We start from the raw sequence: 12450 nt of genomic DNA, 5'->3' as shown, positions 1-12450 counted from the left end.
CTTTAACAAGGTTTTGCTACGTTATTACATTTTATTAAAATGCGTATCCAATAAATAATTCAATTGTTAAAGATCAATTTCTCAACAAATTATAAGTTTGTAATATATGGCACTAAACCTGGTATTTGCTAGCGTAGCACCACCATGATAAATAGTAGCATATAAATATTATTCCTTATTTATTACCTACAATATTTATATATAAACGACGAAACATTTTTACATAAAAGGTACTAAATTCAAACCTTTAAAAACTTTCTATGGTAAATAATATTTGCAATGCAGGAATCTTTAGAATAGGTAAATTCATTATATAAAATGCTGATGAAACATCGCATCGCTGCAATTTGCTGAATCTAGTGATAATAAATCACACACTAAATATTGCGTGTACGTTACAGGTAGAACTAACGTATATGGTTGGAACAGCACATTAATATTATGCATGAGCCGTAGTACAGCTGACTTACAGTCGGTTACCGTTTTGTAAAATATTAGTTCTGAACGATGGCCTAGAATAGAATATATAATGTGATGTAGGTTTGCTAAGTGCTATTTATGTTTTTGTTAATAACAGCCAGCTATAGATATTCGTTAAATATAGCTGGAAATTCGAATCGCTGGTACAAAGGCAGACAACTTTAAGGTGTCTTCAATTCGATTTTCTTTTCCCCTCTTTATCAAAAGAATGTTAATAAAATTTTAAATTATATTATCATATCGTATTTTTTAAATATGTTTTTTAACCTTTAAATAGCATTTTTCATTGAATATAAGTCTACGTTGCTACGAAATACACAATTCATTTTAGAAAAGTTATAAAAACTTTTTCATCGTGTATTATAAGACAAGAAGAGCATTAAGGGCTTGGTCTAGTAGTGCAAACAAATGCATCCTGTCATCCTATATGTAAATAATACAAATGTACTAAGGGAAAGTTGCTCCACTTAATTTTTAAAAATTAAATCATTCGTATAATTTAATATTCGTAAAGTACCAAAAATGACAATTTGAAACAATTTTCGTGAAAATTACACCGGGTGATTTTTTTTTATCAGTACACAAAATTTGCGAATACTTTCTATTGATATCTTCAACTTCATGTTTATATAACTGATCAACTTTTACAAAGAAATTTGGACGAAATATAAAAAAAAATAAGCTTTCCATACAAAATGCATAACTCTATACATTTTTTTCGACCTAAGTTTCTTAGTGAAAGTTGTTCAGTTTAACTAATAAAACGGATAAACAAATTTTGTATTTAATAAAAAAAATGTAATGTTTGTGTTAAAAAATTATAAAATAGAAAAATACGCAAATGAAAACAAAAGATATTTATTTCTGACTAGCTTCCGCCCGCGACTCCGTCCGCGCGGATGTCAGTCAGTCATTAGATCTTTAATTTTTTTATTTTTAGTCATTAGATCATCAGTCAGTAGATTTATATTGATAAACCTAATAAATCTTTTGCTAGCATTCTGATGCTTTATCGGTTGCACTGGATTTATCTCTTTTTTTTCAATCGCTTGAATGATATAGGATGGGTCCTTGATGGGCATCGAATACTGAAGTCTCGAATCAATCAATTCTGACAGTAGGCAATTTATGTAAAATCCAATAATGGTCCATCATTTTATTTTGCCTAAACGTTACATACTTTTTTATATATTCTATTTTTAACGAATGATTCACTCCAGTCCAAACAGCAAATAAGCAGACTTCTGCTTCTGCAACGTTTAGTTGTCCCTGAATTTGGAAAAAATAGTCATGATTCTTATCTATGACAAAAGTGTTATTTTTTGCATTGTATTTCAAATATTAAATTTTTTTTAACCGCATCTTCCGCATTCATGTCTTTTGCCGGAATTAGACATTTAACTTCTACTAGTCCCATTTTCCCTTTTTGATATGGGAGTGTATAAAGTAAATTTTTTAGATATTTCTCGTTATACTTTTAAAAAGTTATTATTGTCATTTTGCTCATTAGGTAAAGTAATTTCGATATCAGTTTTAAGTTTTTTGATACCTGCAATAATAACGTCATAATCGCCTGCACATACTTATCGATTACACCCTGTATACAATCCACCATCCACATTCATAATGTTTTCCTGTCCTCCTCTCCTTTACGCTGTTCACCGATACATTTTAAATGAGTAAATCTGCTACCACTGAAGGATGTTTCATTGTGATCAGCAAATTTTCACCACTGTTGTCGATTATTTGTTTTTCATTTTTAATCAGCAATTGGGAATCATCAGTTTTGTTTTTTGCAGATTGGTGATGTACCCTAACAATACGTCGAAAAGGGAAAGCATCAACGAATTATCGTTTTCGTCTTCTTTTTTTATTCTTCGCGTCTCTGTTACTTCTGTTTGTTTAGTTCTCAACCCCACTGAATTTTGATGATGTGATGATAATCCATTCGTTTTAATATTGGTACTTAGAGTTTTTTGGTAGTTTTGTAGTTAGACTAAACTAGAAATGGTGGACTAAATTTGTCAGCGCGTCTGTAAGATCAGAATATAAAACCAACATCCTGTATTTAAGTTACAAAATTAATAATCAAACAACATGCCGCTACGTTGAAAATGACTAGAAGAAAAAATTAAAACACCTCGGATCAATTTTGGAGTAAACAAATCATTTTCCCCGTATGGGGATTTCCCCGGATGAACTTGGGAAGTTCAAGTTCTCAATACAAGTTTATATTATATTTCGTATTTCTCAAACGAAAAATAAACATTTTTGGAACTTAAAAAAAATTATATTATAAGAAAATTTATGAGCTTACTTTAGTTTTAAAGAAATATACATCCCTTTACTGACACCCCGTAAAATAAAGAAATTGTTGCCAATCACCTTTGCAATCTATTTGGTTTCATTAACTTTATGTTCGAAGATAATTTTTTTTCTAGTAGTTACACGCGTATTTTTTTCGTTTATTTTCCATATCGAAATCAAATGTTTAAAAATACGAATATTTGCACAAAACTAAGATAAAAATAATGAATTAACAAAAATATTAAATTTAATGAAGTAGAGCAACTTTCACTTCGGTATGAAGGAAAATCGAGCGTAGAGCACACGTCAGAACGCTCCGGCCCAAGGAGCGCGACTAAAGAAATTCGCTAGGATTTTTCCTTATTATTTTAAATATTTTTTTAATATTTAAAGAATTATCAAAATTCAAAAAAAATTTTTTTTAAAGGATTAATACACATTGGTCTTCAACCAACTCGAATAAATTAATGGAAAAAATAACTTTTAGCAGTATTTATCAATCGATTTTGTAAGGCAAAAAATGGGAAATTTAATGAATTTATAACGCTCTAATTAAGAAAATCATAAGTTTTTCGGCAATTGTATTCAGCAGTTTTTAATAACGACTATATAAGGATAATAATGCGCTGATCAGATTATGTAAATTGTAATCGGTTGCAACGTAGTGAGTGCACAAACTTAGCTCGAAATGATTTTGGGGGAAAGAGACTTATCTTGAAGGCCTGATTAAGGTAACATAAAGTAACTTTATAAATGTGAAAAAATTCACGCGCATTGCGTATATAACACTAATTGATAAACAAGAAAAAAAAATTCAGTTTATCATTTCATTAGCCGGGAAAAAATTGTCAAATAACTTGTTGAAAACGCAATTTTGCTAGACTGCAGCCTTAACAAGAAACTTTTCAATTCCAATTTCACAAGGAGAAGGTACAGTTTTCAATACGCTAGTTATATACATTAATTAATAATATATTCATAGTTCACACCATATTTCACACTTTGCTTCGAAACTAAATTGGGAAACATATTTCAATAACATTGTTAGTGGCATTTACCCGTTTATTCAAATAACGGTTCACACGTTCCAGTTTTCGTTGTATCCTAAAAACATTATTGTGTTCAAATCATCTGGAATACGGAACCATTTATCTTTTCATTTATATTTTTATCGCGTAAAGCTACCATATTTTTCGTTTTTCTAACCCTTTCTGTTACGTGATCGTACTTTTTATTCGTTACCTCAATTATACCAGTTCATTATTCTTGATTTTTGCGTTTGAATTTGAATGACAGTTGTATTTTTAAAATTATCATATTAATGGCGAAATTTATTTAAATGTTTTACGACACTTGTGCAGGTAAAGCTGTATAAATAGTGTAGCTAAGCATGACTAATGAAATTTCCCTGTAAGCGTACAAAAATGAGGATCAAATTCTTTTCTCCGTAAGGTATTCCAAGCCCGATGTGGGGTGAAAGATTAGCATTTCAAAAGGGGTCGGAAGTAACTAACGCTTGTACCTACTTCGGCAATACTCCATACAATTGAATTTGGGTGTATTTGACTCTATTTGATGTATGAAAATACAGAGAAATCAGGTAATTTTTTAAATTATTGATGGACGAGATCAGTATTTTAACTCTAAATAAAATTAGGATATGAATATTTTGTCTATTTCTTTTGTAAAAAATATACCTACGTTATTATTTCTGTCTTCGTATACATTGTAACGATATTCTAATATTTTACATTTCTATAATTTATCAAGTTTTCTATTGCACATATATTGCAGATAACAGAGTAATATTTCATATTTAATCAATATTAGGTATAAAATATCTTACCTGAGTTGTGGTATACGCATCGCCATTCCTATATCTAGTGACTTGTCTCTTCCGTCGCACGTAGTGGTAACAAATTGCTTTCCACCTGTTAAAGACAATGTTTATGTTACGAGTTAATATAGTTTTGAAATAAATTAAAAATTAAATTTTAGTGACAATGATCATGATAAATATTCTGGTTTTAAGAAATAGTTCAATTGAGAGTAGATTATAAACTTTCATGTTAGAAAAACCAGGCATTGAGCAATAAAATATAATATAATCGTAATAATTAGAAAATGGTGATTAACACCATTTCTGCAATATAGGATTTTGATAAGAACGCCGCTATGTAAAAGTGGATATTTGATTTGTAATTTTATTCATACAATCTTATATTATGAAGGCGGAATAGAGTTGTTTTCATAAATAGATATTTGCTTTTAGTATAAGTACCACAATAAATTGTTGTAATTTAGCAGAGGTTCAAACAATTCAAAGTACAAAGTAGTGCCTCTGAAATTAAATCCGCTTACATTAAATATGAGCTTTATAATAATTTGCTTCTGCTCAACACGACGCCGCTTTTATTAAATTCATTTTTAATTTAAAACAACCTTTGAATTTATCTTTACTTAGCATTCAGTGTTTTCATTCAATTGTTCTCCACATGTATATTCAGTGCGGTTAAACGGTTTATTTTAAAGCATTTTTAATTTAAATAAAAAAATAGGTATAGGTTAATTTTAACAGCTAAATATTAACTTGCAATACCGAATGCTATATTTATTTTTACGAGCGGAATCAATTTAGCGGTAAGAACTAAAAAGTTACGAGTGCAAAACGCTGGCAATTTTCCGATTTTTATTTCATTTCGTTCAATTAAATGTTTCCTGAAAGGGCAAAACTTAAGAGGCGTGCTTGTCCAGGCCCAACTAGGTAGTTTCATTAGCCGTAGTCAAGCACCCTACACGTAAAAGGCTGGCTAATTTAATGGTTCAGCGAACTGCGACTCCGAGTTTTAAACTAATAAAGCAAACGCTATTGTTTCGCTCCGCATTAACTTGTAGGCTGCGTAATTTTGCTGGTATCTTATTTTGTAACTAAATGGATACATAAGATTTTCCTAGTATTTGTTATTAAACTCATATGAAATACGTTTTGTACCAACATTCCGAAATGCCATGGAATTCCCACGCGCAGCTTATTTTATTCGTACAGTATTAAGTTTGACATGCGGTTTATAACTTTACACTGACGTTCAATTTCCCAGAATAGATAGCGAAAGTTACATTTTGAATTTAAGTAACAAATATTAAACAAATATTGGTTTTTAAATCAACTATTTTCAATTCATAGCTCTGTTTAGATTAACTAATTTACATCTCTATCTACAGTATTTGTTTAAATAAATTATGTTAATAACTTATGGAATAAGTAAGCGACCGACGCAATTTTGTAAACATAGAGCTTATGTAAATTTGAATGCTTATCGCAGCTAATATTCCCCAGCAAAGGCGAAGGAATTTCAGTAAATTTTCATTCATTTGAAAGGTTAAGGCGAAACAGTTGAAGTATGGCTTGGAATGGTGCCAAAGTTTATAACTAGACACGAATTCAACAACTTCGTAGTTGCACCGCTTGAATTCGAGGGTCAAATACTTATTTGAATTGTTCCATCGCGACTGGTCGAGATTGGATGATTAATTCGTTTGTTCAAATCAAATTATTGCGGGTTTTAGACCGGGCTGCGAGAGAATGTCCGTGAATTGATTGCTTGACATCGCTATGATTTCAATGAAGGTATTATTGATAGCATAATATAAACTTCTGTGATATAGAATAGGTAAATTAAGGTAAGAGAAACTTACCAGACCCTCGGAGTAGCTGTCCTCATAGAGTGTACTCTAGCAGACACTGCAGCCACATCTACGCGTCTCGCTAACTGTATTCTGGCTGTACTGTGGTAGCATTCTACCAAGTATACTAAATAGAGGAGTAGCACGAATGCTATGGGGATGTATGCGTAGCCCACGTCGCAGGGTGATTCGCGAACTGTCTGCTTTATTGGATACCTGTGGGATTTTGTGTTTGTTAATATTGTGTCAAAAAATATATCTCTTTTTGGAATTAATTTCAAAACAAACTAAAATAATCTGATATTTGAGAAGTATTTTAGTGAGTGAAATCTATTCTGTTGAATAAAATTAAGTAGGTATTGATCTTTTTTATTTCAATACCTAAGTAAATAATACATCATTGTGCAAACATTGTGTTTACATTTACAGGCACAGTTATACCTAAATAATTGCATGATGCCATTACGAAATAAGAATTAATATCTTTTATTACAGTTTAGTAAGAGAAATAAAAAAAATATATTATTCAAACATAATATGATCTATACTATATAATATTATAAAGCTGAAGAGTTTGTTTGTTCGTTGGAACTACTGGTCCGATTTGAAAAATTCTTTCGGTGTTGGATAGCCCATTTATCGAGGAAGGCTGTAGGCTATATAAACATCATACGTATAATGATTTAAATATACTTACTTAGTAAGATCAATGAGTTGCCTATCGATTTCTGCAGTATTGCACCAGGCGACGGACGCGAGGCAGCCGGCAATCATCAGCGTTAGGAGGAAGCACTTCCAATTGCCCTCCCGCCGCAGTACTCCGCCGAGACTCTGTTGTCTTGGCCGCTGTGGGAGATACGTATTATGATTCGCAGGAATGTATGAGATAATAATTCATAGGAAAGGGAAAATCTTGTATGTATAGTGTTGAGTTTTTACGGGAAACAGGAAAGGACGCAGAAGGTGTAAAAGTATTGTCCTTAAATATATGCAGCAAGTGTAACCGTTTTAAGAATAATTAATTTATGAAATAGTAAAGGTGTATCAGGTGTTCAGTATACGTGTATCGTGTATGTGTGGTTTTTTTTAATGTTTTTCATTATTTAATAATTTCCAAGTTCCCATTTTTCCTACGTCCTTCAGTTTTTCGTATCGAGATTCAAATGTATATTGTTTCTGTTTACAAAATATTTCTTACTTTGTAAGTTTTATAAATTTTTGTAACTACTTTAAACAACGATTTCTCAATATGTAGAAACAGTAAATAAGATAATGTGGAGAAAACAAAGCGTCTATAGAGCGAGTGGAGCTTGCCAAGCCTAGTTAGACAATAATGTAATGACCTAACAAGATGCTTATCTCGGTACATTAGTATTATACGGAGGAATTGCTACAATAAATCACTGTTAGATTACATGGAGACTTTTAGTTTTAAAATAGTACTACAATACTTAAGAAATTGGATGTAAATCTTTTTATTTCTACTAGGCTGATGTTTTGGAATGTAAATTATAAGTAGGTATATTTTAAAACAAACCATAGACCAACGTTATTTTCCTGTAATCATTGATTTGATAAAAAATCTATACCAAACAAATTGATAATTTAGGTGTTGTGAAAAGCTATTAAATCGCAAGTTTTATAATTAGGTTTTACATTGTAGCACTAATCGATTCATATTCTGCTATTAATACGCAAGTAAAATTTAATAAACGAGTAAGTGATTTGGATAACAATTCCAATGCTCTAACAAAGCACCTAATTCAATTACGAATTCAATAACGAAAATAACATTGACCTACTTCCGACGCAATTTTGATTGACGAATTTATTTCCAATCATAAATATCAACTTGCTACGAAATATTAAGCCGGCCACTCACCTACCTACCGCAGGGGCAATATCGGTTGCACGGCGGTTGGAGCAATTTCGTCTGTTCTATAAATTGCCCCTGCTTGCCTATACACATCACAATTAAGGAGCCAATTAAATTGCAATTTCAATACTGCCCCTGCTGCAGGTATGTGAGTAACCCGCTTTAGCAAAACGAACAAAATATATGAAGGGTTTCTAAATAAATATTTAACCGACACACAGCCGAAAACTGTTTGCCCAATTTAATGAACATGTTGACACAACAGAAAAATACAATTACAAGGTCTCTATTTACATTGCTTACGTTTATACGTTTTCAGCCCTCGTTCGATGGGATGAAATTGTTGTATTACATTTATTTATTAGAAGCAATTTCTTCTACTCTTTTTTGTAGCGATTTACGTTGTGTATTAACGTAAAATTTAAAATGTTTAGCAAGTAGAAATTTTTTTTAATTATAATTACACATTAAAGAAAAGATCGTTTGTTAAAAAATACAATAACAACTACAAATTGAACGACGCGACTATAAATCTAGCGTATGGTATTGAGAGAAACCTCGTAACCCAAGTTTAGGAAAGTTAGATTAGATTTGCCCTCAACGTAAATGAAATGTGCGAAAACCAGTTATAGCAAATAATGAAAACAAAATTGGTATTGTATTACAAATTAATTCGCTCGACCGAGAAAACTCGTTAAAATTATACAATAAAGTTTTAAAAGACATTTTATTGAACACAAATTATGATTGGTGCAAATTTAAATCATATTTTTCTTATTTCCGAACGAAAGCCCGAGTGAAACTCATTAAACAGACACGAGAGTGCTTGCCATTGTAAAAGCTGTAGATTTTCCGGATTACTGCACACAAAAGGTTCATTTCGGTATTACCTGACATAAATTAACATTGCATGATCCCAATCGTAGTAAATGTTCATTGTATTTTTAACAACACCTGGGAAATTGTTGATACAAGTCAGGCTTATTTTATTTATGTCTCAGATTATAAAACTAATAACACTACTAGCTTTCCACCAGCGGAATCGCCCGCTTTGTCTAAAACCTAATAAATGATATACTAAAACCTCCCTCTTTAACCACTCTATCTATTAAAAAAGCCGCATCAAAATCCGTTGCATATTTTTAAACGTTTACGCATACGTAGGGACATAGGGGCAGAGAAAGCGAATTTGTTTTATACTATGTAGGTAGTGATGTTGAGTCTTTAAACCACACATTTGTTATTTGCTTATAGTAGAGGAACCAATTTGCGCAGTTGTATGAAGCTTTGACTCTGTAGATACTATTTATTGACTATATAGAAAAAAGGTATTATGAGACCTCTACACTGAAAAACGTCTTTTAATTCTATTTCAAGAAGAATTAAAGTTATGGTTATATTCAGCAGAAAGGAATAAATTTGAAAAATTTTACAACTAAAAATCCTCTCTACATTTAAAATGTTTTCGAGAGTTAAAATAAGTTTTTTAAATTGTACGAGCATAAAATGGCAAAGGTATTTGAGTGAACAGATACGCTAAGAGCTGTTAACATACAGAATACTACGAATGTAAAATATTTAGCGTGAAAAATGATTGATTAAATTGTTGTGTGAATATTAACTCGTATTTTATAAAGAATAAAAAAGGGCATGTGTGTCGAGATCACGTGTCAGAAATGAAACTTCTTTGGCAAAATTCAAAGAGACCAAAATCGCCTTACTCCATAACGTGACGGTATTGCCATGACGCGAGTTGAAATTCTACTCTCAACGCGCCTAAAGAAGTTTCACTTCAAAAAGCTTTTTTAAAAGTCATGTATTTAGGTATGTACGACGAATATTTTACATTTATTTTTAACAACAATATAATGGAATAAGTATAAGGAACATAGAGATAGAACTATTATAGTTAATTGCACAACACAGCTTTTTATTCAATTCAATTCATATACCTAGGTAATTAATTTTAAGTCGGTCTTTATAATAGTATGTAGAAGTGGCACGACATGAGCTTTGTTGAATTTGAATATGAAATTTGTTACTCCAAAATATACGAACTTATCACTTTGTTTTAATTAAAATTAACATCAAATAGTGAGCACGGCCATTGGGTCCATTGGGCTATATAAATTAACAATAATAATGTATTAAAAAGAAAATTCTAAATGTAGCAGTTTAAATTATTGAAATGGGAAATTTGGTATGACGTAATTTACCACATAACTTTAAATAACTATGTAGGTAATTATATTATCCATTTAAGAAAATTGTTAGATACTAAAAGAAATAAAACATTATGTACCTTGAACCCAACTTGAACCTTACATTTCCTTGTCAGTATATTATTTGGTTAGAATAAAACCTATAAATAATAATTCATTCTTCATTTTGATCCCATCACGTTGAATTATATTTTTAACACATTTACCTGTGAACATTTTGCGCCATTTTTTTGTAGTTTTAATAACCACAGATTATTGATTATCGAATCGGAAAGAATTTAAATTTCGAACGTGGAACAGTCAACTTAGAAAATAAAAATAAATTGACGATTTTATTTATTCATTTTATTAGCGAGTATGACCAGAATCGTTAATTACATAGAAGGTAATTATAATAAAAGCTATTTTCCCATATATGTTGGTACTAAAGCATGTATATTTACATGTAACGCGCCCTAAAGCTCGGCACGTAAACATTACACGCAATTTCAGTCTCGCTAGAATGTTTACATCGCTTTTGTTACGAAAATAACTCGGATATATATTGTTTCAAAAATTAAACATGAATTTCATATTTTTTAACCTTTTATAATTATTAAGACAACATTTATATTTACGAGATCCAACGGTGAATAAGAATTTTGAACGTTACAATCTTTTTTTATTTTAAATTTTATATTTGGTAAAGTTTCTAAATTTCTATGTTTTAAGGGTTTACAAAAGTAAATTAAATAAATTATTAATTAATTTGATATGATCATGAAAATTATTTCACTAATAGAATGCTGTAGGTAAGTACACTATTCATGAGTCACGTAAGCTATTTTTTGAAGTGAAACTTCTTTCTCGGGGTTGGATAAAAATTTAGTGTAACATTTTATCGTTACGTTATCGTATCGTACGTTACATTTTTCCGTTACGCGCCATCTTGATTCGACGTATTTCTGTAAAATTGCATATAGTAAATTATTTTTTGAAAAATAAGGTCATAAAGAAGTTTCACTTCTTACGTGTGTACACTAGTACACGCACACATTTATTTCTACCGTAGGCACGTAAAATTTATATAATTAAAAAATAATTCATAGTGTTAGCGTTTGTCGATCTACCCTCACGCTTTCGGCAATATAATCATATCAACACTAAATATATAACCTCTTTGAACGAATATGTTTTTTTTTTATTTTATTATCTGTGCTGGGAACGGCTGTTATGGCGGCAGTGTTGTTCGGGATTTGAGCACGGGATTTGAGTAGATAAAAAGCACGTATACCTACGCATTAGAGTTTGACATAATTTGTGAATGTAATAACTAATTGATAACTTGGAAAACAGTAATAAGTAAATAAATACAATGGTGGATGGAAATATACGTGATTGGATTGTAAGTACATTAATTTTAAATCTTTAACGGGAATACTAAATGCGCAAATTACGAGATAGATTCGTATTTTTAGTTAACCCATAAATGGAGAGGAAATGAATTAATGTATTATTTTAAAGTTATACATTAGATTTTTATTAAAACATCTATCCTTTTTAACTGAGCAATTACAATAGTAACATTTTTTCCTCCATTCCGTATTAATACGCCAAACGGTTTCAATAATCCTATCTTTCAATCGAATCTAAGTGAAATCTTATAGAAACTTTTTATAATGAACTTTAAGGTTTTCTCTGAACCTATTTTTTTATTATTATTTTCGTATGCATTATGCTGGCATACGGAAAGGTTGCACAGTTCCTTTTGTATGAAAAGTGTATTTGCTCTTGTATAATAACAAAATGTTTAGGTACATTTAATCCCCACCTTATATATAATATTATTTCAAACATTTACCTTACAGATCGTTTGAAATCAACGCAAAATATAAATTCAAA

The 12450-nt window shown here is 30.6% G+C and overlaps 1 protein-coding gene across 1 annotated transcript in view; it reads right to left on the bottom strand.

Moving 5' to 3' along the window:
• Positions 1-12450, bottom strand: part of LOC149907173 (transmembrane protein 151B-like) — a 31534-nt gene that overhangs the window by 5203 nt on the left and 13881 nt on the right. The window contains exons 2-4 of the mRNA XM_090104070.1: positions 7169-7317; positions 6484-6687; positions 4634-4718 (exon numbers count right to left, since the gene is read on the bottom strand). Coding sequence (XP_089960196.1) covers positions 4634-4718; positions 6484-6687; positions 7169-7317 — 438 coding nt within the window. The remainder of the gene's footprint in view (positions 1-4633; positions 4719-6483; positions 6688-7168; positions 7318-12450) is intronic.

Source organism: Colias eurytheme, chromosome 7, assembly GCF_061535395.1.
Source record: "Colias eurytheme isolate Ceu_HAF_F1 chromosome 7, ilColEury1 Martin Lab GWU primary, whole genome shotgun sequence".
Classification (NCBI taxonomy): domain Eukaryota; kingdom Metazoa; phylum Arthropoda; class Insecta; order Lepidoptera; family Pieridae; genus Colias; species Colias eurytheme.
Note: the sequence above shows the minus strand (reverse complement) of the source record. Positions and strands in the feature narration are given on the sequence as shown.